This window comes from Plecotus auritus, assembly GCF_963455305.1.
Source record: "Plecotus auritus genome assembly, chromosome: 4".
Taxonomy (NCBI): domain Eukaryota; kingdom Metazoa; phylum Chordata; class Mammalia; order Chiroptera; family Vespertilionidae; genus Plecotus; species Plecotus auritus.
Window position 1 is genome coordinate 177,799,279 of NC_137775.1, and position 12,807 is coordinate 177,812,085.

Below are 12,807 nucleotides of genomic sequence, written 5' to 3' on the forward strand. Positions count from 1 at the left end.
TCCTAAGTGGCAGAGACAGGATGGACGCAAACTGATTTTACCGATTACGCATGTGTAGGGAGTGGCTACTGCGTGCTCAACAGGAACATTGCCAGTCTGTTCAGTGTCTTTGTGCAAATTAGGAAAAAAGGGGGAAGAGCATGTTTTCTTGGCGGCCCATTAGGAAAAGGCCTGTGTCCTGGTATAGAGCTTGGCTGACAAGGCTCTCGCTCACCCCCTGGACTGGGCACCTCGTGCCGTGCACTGAGTAAAGGACCATCTGCAGGGCCCCTGCGGTCAGATGTTGTCGTAGGTCCTGGGGATGGAGCAGCAAACAGTCCAGTCCATTCTCTAGGTGCGCTTACATCCTAGCGATTCACATGGACATGTGTAAGGACATGAACAAACAAGCAGAAAAGTGTCAGAAAGGGATGTGTCACACTGAGAAATAGGATGGGTTGATTCTGAGAAAGAAAATATGCGGATTCCCAAAGAGGAACTGGGTGTCTGTGTGAGGAGGTGACGTCTAAGATGAGATCAACACGATACGCAAGAGCTAGGCATGGACAGATGTAGACGAAGAACATTCTGGGAGAAGGCAAATTTCTTTGGCCCCAGGGCTAAACGTTCAGAAACAGAAGGAGCGTTATCACAGCTGCAGGAAAGCGAGGGGAGCAGTATGTGCATATATGACAAGGCTGGAGAGGCAGGGATGGGCCTCACTTCTGCAGGGTGCTTCCTTGTAACCAGAGGAAGATGTTTTGATTTTACTCTAAGTTCAGTGAGACGCTTTCGGACAGATTTTCAGCATGGGAATGACGTGATGTATTGAATAGTCTGAGCAGCTTGTCCTGGCTGCTGCTGTGTGGGATTCCATCGATGGCACTTTTGGGCCAATGCTGTTCTCCTAGTCACATTCATGTCTCACTGGCTGCATTAGTTTCCTGGAGCTGCTGTAACAAAATGCCGCAAACTGGATGGTTTAGAAAAGTAAATGTTTATTGTCTCACAGTTCTGGAGGCAAAGAGTGTGAAATCAAAGTGCCAGAAGGGCCACAATTCTCTCCTAGCTTCTGGTAGTTCCTTGGCTTAACTCCAATCCTCAGCTGGCATTCTCCCTCTGTGTGTCTGTGTTCACATTTCCTTTTATAAGGACACCGGTTGTATTGGATAAAGGGCCCACCCTACTCTAGAATGACATCATCTGAACCAATTACTTCTGGAATGACCCCGTTTCCATATAAGCTTATGTTCTGAAGTACAACTTTAATATATGAGTTGGAGGGACATCATTTAGTTAATAACACTGGCCTTTTTATTAAGTGGTACTTAGGCAAAGATTAAAATAATGAAATCATGATTAGAAGGAAGTATGTGAGGAAGGACATCCAAACAGACCAAAACATGTGGGGAATTCAATTTTTGAAAAGAGTTACTCTTTAAAATGCTTAGCCTACAGTGCCTAAGAAAAGTTTTGAGGCCTCCACATTATAAGCATGCTAAGTATTGATTGTTGTATTGATCCCTTTGCGGTTGTAATACCCTGATTACCCAGTTTTAGTTAGAATCTGTGACCATGGTGGTAACTGAATTACTAGTAACTCTGTGTCTGGTGGGGCAGGTCTACACTGACTGTCTGAATGCTCAGGTGAGAGGGGGCTCAGGCGAGAGGGACCTCCGGCTGACGCTGTGGGAGTCTTCCATGTAACCCTTCAACAGGGAGTCCTCAGGGGCCTGAAACGGAAGGCTATTTCTTTGATCAGGGAATCTGAGCTCCAAGCTGACTTCCTGAGTCAGAGATGGCTTCAGAGTGTGTCCTTAGATGTGGTAGAAAGGGCCGTGGCTGCTTAGTGAGTCTTGTGAGGTACAAACCTCAAAGCGTACATTGAAATGACATGAAAACCCTCTTTGTAACTTGGGGTTTCACTCGTGTCAGAGCAGTTTTACAGCTTTCCCAAGGTGGTTTTGTTGTGTGGTCACATTAAGTAAAATCCAAGGGTTGACTGAGCTTGTAAAAAACCCATCCTTTCAATTAGTGAAGGTTTTCAGGAAATGCTCTCGCGTGCTGGTCCTAGTCTAAGTGACCCCAACCCAGTGGTCGGCAAACCGCGGCTCGTGAGCCACATGCGGCTCTTTGGCCCCTTGAGTGTGGCTCTTCCACAAAATACCACGTGCGGGCGCGCACGTACAGTGCAATTGAAGGAGTACCCTAATTAAGTTAATAACAATGTACCTACCTATATAGTTTAAGTTTAAAAAATTTGGCTCTCAAAAGAAATTTCAGTCGTTGTACTGTTGATATTTGGCTCTGTTGACTAATGAGTTTGCCGACCACTGCCCCAACCCAGCTTAATTTTTTCAAGCAGCGCTCTGTAAAAACCATCTGTGTGGACCATTCAGGCCTGAAGTTTCCATTCATTTCAGAAAAGCAACCTCGAGCTAGCACCATGGTGTCCAGTTTTGGGTGGTTTTTTTTTGCATTTGGTATCCATATGTTTATTTTTTGTTTGTTGTTTTTCTTAGTATCTACAACATAATTATGATGTCTTTCTTCAACCAAACCCATATTTTGATCATGGTAAAGCCAACTTATTCCTGTTTTTTAAATGTAGCAATAATATCAACAGCTTCAGAATTCAGAATCTCTTCAATAATATAGGGCAAAGGGATTAGCTGGCCTTGCTGGAAATCTAATTTGGTGATTCTGAAGGATTTTAGCAAATTTTCTAGAGTGTTTGAGGCCCAGGGAAAGCTTTGGTGTGAGGGAAGTAAGAATCATATGAAAGAGGCGATTGCTTAACCTGCGTGAGGTAAATCCTTGTGTGAGGTTTGGTGGTCTAAACAAATCCATTCTTTCCAAATTAATTCTACGGCAAAGGTTTCTGGCACAAAGACATTCTCCCTTTGACGTTGTCATGTGTGGATGCTGGTGGGAAGTGTGGGATCGTATCTGCTAATCAAACAAATCTGAGGCTTTGATCAAAGACCTGTGTGTATGTTCTCGAGTTTTGGAGGAGTGTGCTTAAGCAGTAATAGAGTCCAAGATGCCATTAGCAGAGGACAGTTTGTTAGGCGAACATTGCGAGGGTAGACACAGGCAGCATCTTTGATGGGAAAACAGAAGAATAAGAACTGAAAGATTAAAAGAAAAATTGGAATTTAGTGTCTAAATATTTATCTAGCCGAAACCGGTTTGGCTCAGTGGATAGAGCGTCGGCCTGCGGACTGAAGGGTCCCGGGTTCGATTCCGGTCAAGGGCATGTACCTTGGTTGCGGGCACATCCCCAGTGGGAGGTGTGCAGGAGGCAGCTGATCGATGTTTCTCTCTCATCGATGTTTGTAGCTCTCTATCCCTCTCCCTTCCTCTCTGTAAAATATCAATAAAATATATTTTAAAAAAATAAAAATAAATAAATATTTATCTAAAAAAATAAAACAGCCCTAGTGCCAGGTTTCCCGCTGCGGTGGGTGCACTTCTTCTCACCAGGTGTCGCATCAGCCGAATCCTCCGGACGCCTCAGGGCTATGCCCTCCTCATCGGAGTGGGCGGCAGCGGCAAGCAGAGCCTGTCCCGGCTGGCAGCCCACATGTGCAGCCTGGAGGTCTTCCAGGTCACCCTGACCCAAGGCTTTGGGGTCCAAGAACTCCGGGTGAGTGAAAGTGGTGGGCCTCCTCCCCTCATCAGCTCTGACGCCCAGATTTGGCCAAGGCCTCCCCACCCAGCAGAGGGGGTGGGAAATCCCTTTAGAGGATTTAATTTAATCCCTTTGGCTTTTTCTCCTTCATGGTCAAACTAGGCATAGTAAATGTCTGTGGATGGTTCTAGGCGTCTAAGCCTATGGACCTGGCTCAGAAAATATTTTATTAAATACTTGCTTCCTTTGCATTGACCACACCTGATACTCAGCACTGTTAATATTCCTGTGTGGAGGAGGGCAAAGGTACTGCCTCTGTAAGTGCACAGGGATCCCTTCCACGTGGGATAATAAGGTTATGACACTGAAACGCAATGGAAATACGTTCAAGAAACTCACCTGTATTTAAACTTTTGCTTTTTTATTCCGCCTTTATAAGTACAAATAGGTTCTTTCCACTTTGGTTAAGATCATGACAATAAAATTCCATGGAAACACATTCAAGAAATGCATACGTTTTTAAAATTTGACTTTTTAATCACACCATACCTACAAAATAGTACTTAGAGTTTGTGGTAAATGCTGTTTTAAAACATAAAACCCCAAAGCACATGCTTTCAATATTACTAAACAAAACGAAATAGTCAAACAAAAAGTGTTTTCAATGAACTAGACAATCGTCATTGAAATGAGCAGAAATGTCCCTACACTGTATGGCCCGACGGAGGCATCACCGAATTCACGTCCACTCCCCCAGAATGGAGCCCTTCAGCAGCAGCCTGCTTTCATCCCTCTGCACCATTAAAGCCACAGACGTGACACACTCACACTCATGCCAGGCCTGGAGGTGATGTCATGCTGTTTGCCCCCATAGCAGGTCCCAGCGAGGAAAGAGTATGTGAGCAGATGGCATGTGCACCAGGCAGCTCTCCTGTGAGAGTCACTCAGTCCTTCCCAGCGCTCACACGCTTACTCCCTACGTCGCGTCAGCATTTTAACAAAACATGAGTGATGGCCTCCTTTCCTTACAGGTAGATCTGGCCAATTTGTTCATCCGAACCGGAGCCAAGAACATGCCCACTGTGTTCCTGCTGACAGATGCCCAGGTTCTAGATGAGAGCTTCCTCGTGCTGATTAATGACTTGCTGGCATCAGGTGATTAAACCAACACCTTTCTTGAAAGATCTTCCCCAGTGACAAATGGTCTGTGGTTCCAGTGAACTTTAAAGAGAGATCATCTGTCTTCGAGATGCCGGGCAGTCTTTGGGGAGAAACCTATAAACCTAACTAATCTGAGGTGTGCCGCTTTCTTAGTGTGCTCACGGAGGTGAGGTGCTTGGCGCGGCCTTCAGTGGAGTAAATGTTGTTCCCACGTGTACGAGTTTAGTGTGTCGTGTGTCTTGTAAATGCAAAAAGAAGAAAATGGCATTTCTGATTTTCACAGTCTTACTTTGTCATTTAAGCTGAACTGTGTATTATAAATCATTTTGATCATTAAAAAAATCATATCTAACATTAAAATTGTGAGGATCTTTCACTAACTCTTCTTCTTTGGGGGCAGGAGACATCCCCGATCTCTTCAGTGATGAAGATGTAGACAAGATTATTTCTGGAATCCGCAGTGAAGTTCGTGGTCTGGGCATGGTGGACTCCAGAGAAAACTGTTGGCAGTTCTTTTTGGCCAGGGTGTGGCTACAGCTCAAAGTAAGAAACGCGCGCTTTACTGGCATATTATTTAAAACCTGCTCTGGGAACTCTGATGTGGCTCGGTTTCAGGATTTATGTCCTGAGTTTGAATCTTGGACATTCATTCCGTAACCACACATCCAGTCATTAGTGTGAAAGGACGTTTGCATTTCTGCATGCCCAGGTGTGGAGCGTACCTTCCTAAGGTTTCCCGTGACTCTGAGCTCCTACACAGCATCGTGCTGCGTGGGCTGTGCGGTACGCGGTTGAACTGGACGTGGTCTCGGTCCTTGAGGAGCTGACACTATGACAGGAGATAAGAGCCCTCACAAATAATTGTAGTCAGGGCCGATGTAAGCAGGGCGGGGTTACAGAGGAGCTCAGCGGCCTTCCTAAATGCCTTAGGCCCTCCCAGAGGAAGCAGTGTGCCTTGTTTCAAGTGTGGATTGCAACTCATGAGGAAGGGATGGGGTGGGGAAGAACTTTAAGGAGAGGAAATAGAATTTATATAAAAACTAGAGGCCCAGTGCATGAAATTCGTGCACTGGGGAGGGGGGCGGGTCCCATCAGCCCGGCCTGCACCCTCTCGCAGTCCAGGAGCCCTCAGGGGATGTCTGACTGACAGCTCAGGCCCGCTCCTAAGCTGGCAGTTGGACATCCTTAGCGCTGCTGTGCGGGAGAGGCTCCCAGCACTGCCGCTGCACTCACCAGCCATGGGCCTGGCTTGTGGCTGAGTGTCGCTCCCCCTGTGGGAGCGCACTGACCACCAGGGGGCAGCTCCTGCATTGAGCATCTGTTCCCTGGTGGTCAGTGTGTGTCATAGTGACCGGTTGTTCCGCCGTTCGGTTGATTTGCATATTAGCCTTTTATTACATAGGATAAGGATATATATAATATGCCCTGGCTGGTGTTCTCAGGGGTTAGTGCGGTGGCCCCCACACTGAAGTGTTTTAGATTATATTCCAGGTCAAGGGCATGTACCTGGGTTGCAGGTTTGATCTTTGGCCCCAGTCAGGGCATGTGCAGGAGGCAACCAATGGATGTCTCTCTCACATGGATGTTTCTCTCTCTCTTCTCTCCCCTTCCACTGTCTCTAAAAAAATCAATGAAAAAAATATTCTCAGGTGAGGATTAACAACAACAACAAAAAAAGAATAAGGGTGGACTGCACAGTAGATATTTGGAGAAACCCAAGACTTCCTGTTAGGAGAACTAGGTCAATAAGGCTGGGAAAGTAAATTGGGATGAGGAAAGGAGGCTGTAAATCAGGGGTCCTCAAACTTTTTAAACAGGGGCCAGTTCACTGTCCCTCAGACGGTTGGAGGGCCGGACTATAGTTTAAAAAAAACAAACTGTGAACAAATTCCTATGCGCACTGCGAGCCCAGGACAAGTCGGCTGCTAAGCAGGACAGGCAGCGGCACCCGGCGGGCCGGATAAATGTCCTCGGCGGGCCACATGTGGCCCGCGGGCCGTAGTTTGAGGACGCCTGCTAAATCATTTAGGGAGCAGTGGGAGAAGTTTGGGCTAAGGAAGTGAATTTATATCAGCACTTGAGGGCAAGTAATATTACTCAGGTGACCTGAGGTTCAACCCCAGGTCCTTCCCCCTAGACCAGTGGTCGGCAAACTGCGGCTCGCGAGCCACATGTGGCTCTTTGGCCCCTTGAGTGTGGCTCTTCCACAAAATACCACAGCCTGGGCGAGTCTATTTTGAAGAAGTGGCGTTAGAAGAAGTTTAAGTTTAAAATATTTGGCTCTCAAAAGAAATTTCAATTGTTGTACTGTTGATATTTGGCTCTGTTGACTAATGAGTTTGCCGACTACTGCCCTAGACTCGATTCCGATAATTACAGGCTGCTGTTGTTCCTTGCGATTAAGCCCCTATCCCAGTGGTCGGCAAACTCAGTCAACTGAGCGGCAAACCGCTGCTCACGAGCCGCATGTGATTCATGAGCCACGGTTTGCCGACCACTGCCCTAGACCACTCTATGCTGCAATGTAGTTTATAGAAATAGAATAGAAGCAAGTAACAGCAGCAATAAAGAGCAAGTATTATAACGAGACATGAAACGCCCCCAACTCATGGCAGGATGCCAGTTTAAGGAAAATTCCGGCTTCCTGGGATAAAAATGGTTAGCAGCCTAGAAAAGTTACTACTTTGCTACTTCTAGTGTTGTCCGCCTGTCAAGTTACTGACAAGTTCCAGGGCTTTGACAGCCTGGGGCACACGGGAGAGGGACGAGGCAGTGACATTAGCCGTGAGTATACCTCTGCTTGGTGGGGTAGAGTAATTGTAAGGTTCCCTTCCCCCCACCTTGTCAAATTCCATATTAATCTCACTAGCAATTCTGGGCTGAGGTTAGAAGATATGAACTTATAGTTTAGTTGCCCAAAAGAGTTTTCTCCTCAACAAAAATGTCACCTAGAATATGTTTGCCAGGTTGTAACAAGGCCAGGGATTTCTCCCTGTGCCATTGTGATAGATTTGGATCAAATTTTCTCCATGAAGTAGAAAAACAAGTACAATAATAGAATTTGAGACAGTCATGTTATAAATCACTGGCTGTCAGAGTCTGTTCCTCAGAATAGCAGGATGAGCATCACCTAGAAACTTTCTAAAAATGCAAATCCCCCAGCCCTTCCCATCAAGACCTTTTGAGTCGGAAACTCTGAGCAACCTTTGTTTTAATAAGGCCTTCTGGTGAATCGGAGGCACGCTGAGACTGAAACAGGTGGTTAAAAGTAATGCTAAAATGAACATTCTTTACATTTGTCTTTTATACACAACTTTGTTGCTCCTGTAGACTAAATTCCTGGGAGAGGAATTGCTAGAATCCATAGTTAGGGCTTGTAGTGGGTTTAAAATACGCCTGCCGATGATCGGATGCTCTTCTAACTCACAGGTGGGGGCGAGGGACAGCCTCAGCTAACCGGGGGGAAGGCAGAGTGCTGCTGGGTAACCTCCGGGGCTAAGTCACAGAGAGCCGGCTTTGCCACTGAACTGGGTTTGGTCTTGGTTTTGTTTATACGAGTTCTCTCTCTGTCAGTTAGCCTTATGTGTGTGTCTCAGATATTCCCCGTTCTGTCATTTGCCTTTTAAATGTATATATGTTTGCTTATTTGTGTATAAGTTTTAAACAGTTGTTATGTTAGATGAATCAGCATTTTCCTTTATGGATTTGGGGGTTTCTTGACATTTCGGATAGTGTTTTTCTCTCCAAGTTTATAAAACACTTCACTAGAAGCAGTTGGTACTCTTTGGATGACAAATAAGAGAATGAAGCCCCCACTCACCGAGTCCAGACTAGCTCAGGGATGCCCTTACAGACTTTGGCTTCCTCGTCTCTCTCCTCCCGCGCTCATCCGTGTGCCTCCTGCTTCCAGGCACCTGGGGCTCTTTGTGTCACGAAACCAAAGCTTCCTCCCGAAGCTCAAGCTGATGTCTTACGGGCCACAGGTGTGTCACATGCCACCTCTACCTACCAGGAGAAGTGAATAAGTGATAGAGTGAGCTGAGGAGTTTCAGGTTATTTTTCCCCAAAAATATATCTTTTTAAAAATTTTTGTTGTTGTTGTTTTACTTCTTGTCCAAGGATATTTTTTTCCATTGATATTTTTTTTTTGAGAGAGAGTGGAAGGGACAGGTAGAGACAGACACAGAGAGAGACATGGATGTGAGAGAGACACATTGACTGGTTGCCTTCCCCAGGGCCAGGGATCGAGCCTGCAACCGAGGTACCTGCCCTTGACCGGAATCAAACCACAACCCTTCAGTCCGAGGGCCAGTGCTCTAACCACTGAGAAAACTGGCTAGGGCCCAAAAAGATCCTTTTACCTCACAATCATGCATTTCTTCCTGCTGATTTACTAGTAAAGCACTGTTATTATTTACTGGAGGCCTGATGCACGAAATTTGTGCAAGAGTAGGCCTTCCTTCCCCGGCTGCCCGCACCGGCTTCCCTCTGACACCCAGGACCCGGGCTTCCCTCGCAGCCCCGGCTTCGTCTGGAAGGTCGTCCGGTCTAATTAACATATTACGCTTTTATTATTATAGATTACATGCCAAATAGCCATGTTATTTGGATCTAGTTCTAGATCCTCCATTCTCTCTTCTTGATACGCCTCTTTACTACTGATCCCAGCCTTGTATTATGTGAATTATTAAAGTTTTATTATACGTTTTTATATCTAATATCTAATTGCTCTTTCTTGTCTAGTTTTTCTTTGTTGTTCTCACCTGTTTATACATCTGGATAAACATCAGAATCATTTTGTCAAATTCTAAACACAGTGCATTTTGATTTTGATTGAAATCACGCTGAAGGCTAATTTTATACTAGGGAGAATTTAATGTTTATAATAATTTTTTTTGTAGATGGGATATTCCTTTCATAGGTTTTTTTTATGGTGGATTGTTTGTGTATAGGAGAGGGGTTGATTTTTATTTATAGCTAGCTATTTCACCGCCTCTCTGATAGTTTCTGTAAGTTCATTGATATCATAAGGCCTGCAGGTAGTATTTTGTCTTTCCTAATATTCTATTTATCTGCTCTTACCCCTCATCGCATTGGTAAGTCTACAGAAGAATATTAAGTAATTAATGGCTGTAGTGAGAATTTTGATTTTTATATTAATGCAGATGTTTCTAATATTTCACTGTTCTGTCTTCAGCTGGCTTTTGCTTCAGGATAGATATTTTGTCAAGGATGTCTCTACCTGTTACATTCCTTTCAGTAGCTATTGAGATCCTTGCACTCACTCATAATCATGTGACGTTTCACATTTTCATATTGTTAAACCCATCAGTCTTTTCCTGTATGTTTCCTTCGATCTGCTTAGGCAGGCTTACCGAAGCTGAGATCAGTTTTCTAGTCGTCTCTACCGGTGTTTTGTCCTCTTTCTAGCCTCACTTTTTAGTATGTACCTTTGTGAAAGCTAGCGTTTATTTTGGAGTTAGATATGGGTCGTTTCCCCCCCATTGTCATAGGACTACTAATTAAATAATGTCTCTTTCCTACTAAAATGAGTAGGAGGGCTTTTTGCTTTTTAGTTTAGTTTTGCTTTGCTTTGCTTTTTAATCCTAAGGAGGAATAGAATGTTTCCCTCCAACACTCCCGACCCTTCTTGGCCTTGTCACTTAGTTTGTTGTGTCATGAGGAAGGTCAGCGGTCAGTGCCTTACCCTGAGGGAGAAACAATGTGCCATAAAAATGGATCACCTTTTGGCTGGAAAAAGGCAGCTTCTTTCTCTTAATCCGTATATATTCCCCAGTCCTTGGAATTAAAAAAATTCTGGATTTGCTCTATGTTAGTTTCATCTACTGTGACACTCACGAGCACGTGCTAAGGACTCGGGGTTTCTGATGAGCTGCTCTCCTCTGCGCGTGTTCCTCGCTGGGCAGCGTGGGAAGGAAGCTCAGTGTGCTACAGGGCTGTTGAGCACACCTGGCAGGTCAAGCTAAATGATGTGGCGTTGCCACCCCATTACCCATGCTCACCACCAAAGCCGGCTCCCATTTGGAAGGCGAGGGCAGCGAGAACCTGTTGGCTGCAAAACATGACCTGTGCTTCCCACAGGGCAGTTCCCATTAATGACGATCAGATGTGTGTCCTTGCATTGCCTGAAATAAGCCAGTAAATAAATGCCAGACGCCTTCTCTCCTTCACCTGAGTATGTGTGTCTTTTCTTAGGTAATTTTTATCTTGCAACTAGTACTTGCATCTTCTCTCCAGCCAACTTTAGTTAACCCCAGAGCTTTTCTTTCTTGTCCTCCTTCCTGGCCACCTGATGCCTGAAAGAAAAGAACACTTGACATATGTAGCAGCCCTTGATTCATTCCCAAGATTTTACATATCTGCCTGTCTTGTTACATATGTATCTATCTACTTAGGTGTGTGTCTGTTGTCTGTGTGCCTATCTGTCTGTCTATCTGTCTGAGAGATCTATTTCTGATCATGTAAGAAATATATGCTCATCGTATAAAATTTTAAAATTCAGAACCATCTGAAGAAAAGAAAAACAATGGTATTATGTAACCTGCAGATAGTATTTTGTCTTTCTTCCCTCCTATTTATCTGCTCTTATCCCTCACTGCATTGGTAAATCTACAGAAGAATATTAAAGAATTAATGGAAATAGTGAGAATTTTGTTTTATTAGCTAGAAACAAGTACTGAAAATACGTTGTCATATTTCTTTTCAGTATTCTGTGTGTACATATTCAGAACTTTTTTTTTTTTACATCTCTCACTGTTTCCTTTACCTCTCTCTTTGCCTTTTTGATTAGAAGGCTCCCACAGGGGGAAAAATAAATATATATATATATATATATATATATATATATATATATATGTAGAAGTGGTATGTGGTATGTGGAATCCCAGTATGTAGCAAAGAGCAAGTCCATACCTGAAGAATAGGAAACATGCTGGGGATCATGAGTCCTACTGTCTTTACTCTCCAGGTATGGACTTGCTCTTTGCTATATACTAGGATTCTACATACCACTTCTTTATGAGTTGAAGGGTTTCGTTTTTTAAAGAAAACAAAGGAACTAAAACTCTCCAATGTAAAATATTATCTCTTGAAAAAAATTCTGTACTGGTCAGTATTCAAGTAAAAAGTCATGGGAATAATTTTATTGTGTGTTACCTAAAAGGAAAATAGAAAAAATGAATTGAAAGTGTATATATTGAATATGCTGTTGGATGTCATAAAAATAATTGAAGTTAAAAAGTTAGTGGGTAGGGATGATACAAGAAGATGGAAGGATGATAACTGGGGAGTATTTTCTATGCTAAACCCCCATTCCTATGAGGATTCAGATGTTATCATTGAAAAACACTGAGACTTTTGAGGATAAAGTTATAGATAGAAGCTTCTGGAGGAAATATGTGGGAGGGTTACTTCTATCTGAAAATAAACTATATCAGCTGGAAAAAAATACAGAGTGACGGTAGCAATTCAAATTTCCATTACAAGTGGAGATGGACTCAGTCCTGTCCATGATATACAAGTAAATATATGCTTGCAGTGGGCTCTTATGTAAAAGAAATTGAAACGTATTATAAAGCACAGTGAAAAGTGGGTTATTGCAAATGAGTCATAACACCTGTGTAGGGGGAAAAAGGGAGTAGAAAATTCTATGGTATGGATCCCCAAAGCAAGTTTCTGACATCCAAATGTTAGAGCTGTAGGAAATACATAGATGGTGATTTCAGGGTTTGCTTTTTATTTGTGAGAATTTACTTTTAGAGCACAGCTGTCTGAGACATTTTTAACTTTATTTTCTTAACCGACTTTTCTTTCTCATCCACCACTGGGAAGTAACTTAAACCACTTTGGCCATTTACAATAGCCAGGAACTATTTGGGGGGAGCATATTTCAGTTGCCTTCGATACTTAGAAGTAGATGATACCTGTTCAGGTTTGGGGTGCTCTCCTCCCCAAATCTCCCAGCTCGAGGTGTGCTTCAAAGAAAGGAAGTCTCAGTCAGAGCTCTGCTACGC

At 43.9% G+C, this 12,807-nt stretch overlaps 1 protein-coding gene across 1 annotated transcript in view; it reads left to right on the forward strand.

The window, feature by feature from the left end:
- DNAH11 (dynein axonemal heavy chain 11) overlaps positions 1 to 12,807 on the forward strand; it is a 196,777-nt gene that overhangs the window by 103,416 nt on the left and 80,554 nt on the right. Inside the window, exons 52-54 of the mRNA XM_080663816.1 lie at positions 3,466 to 3,628; positions 4,645 to 4,768; positions 5,175 to 5,317. Of these exons, the coding sequence (XP_080519942.1) occupies positions 3,466 to 3,628; positions 4,645 to 4,768; positions 5,175 to 5,317 (430 nt within the window). The remainder of the gene's footprint in view (positions 1 to 3,465; positions 3,629 to 4,644; positions 4,769 to 5,174; positions 5,318 to 12,807) is intronic.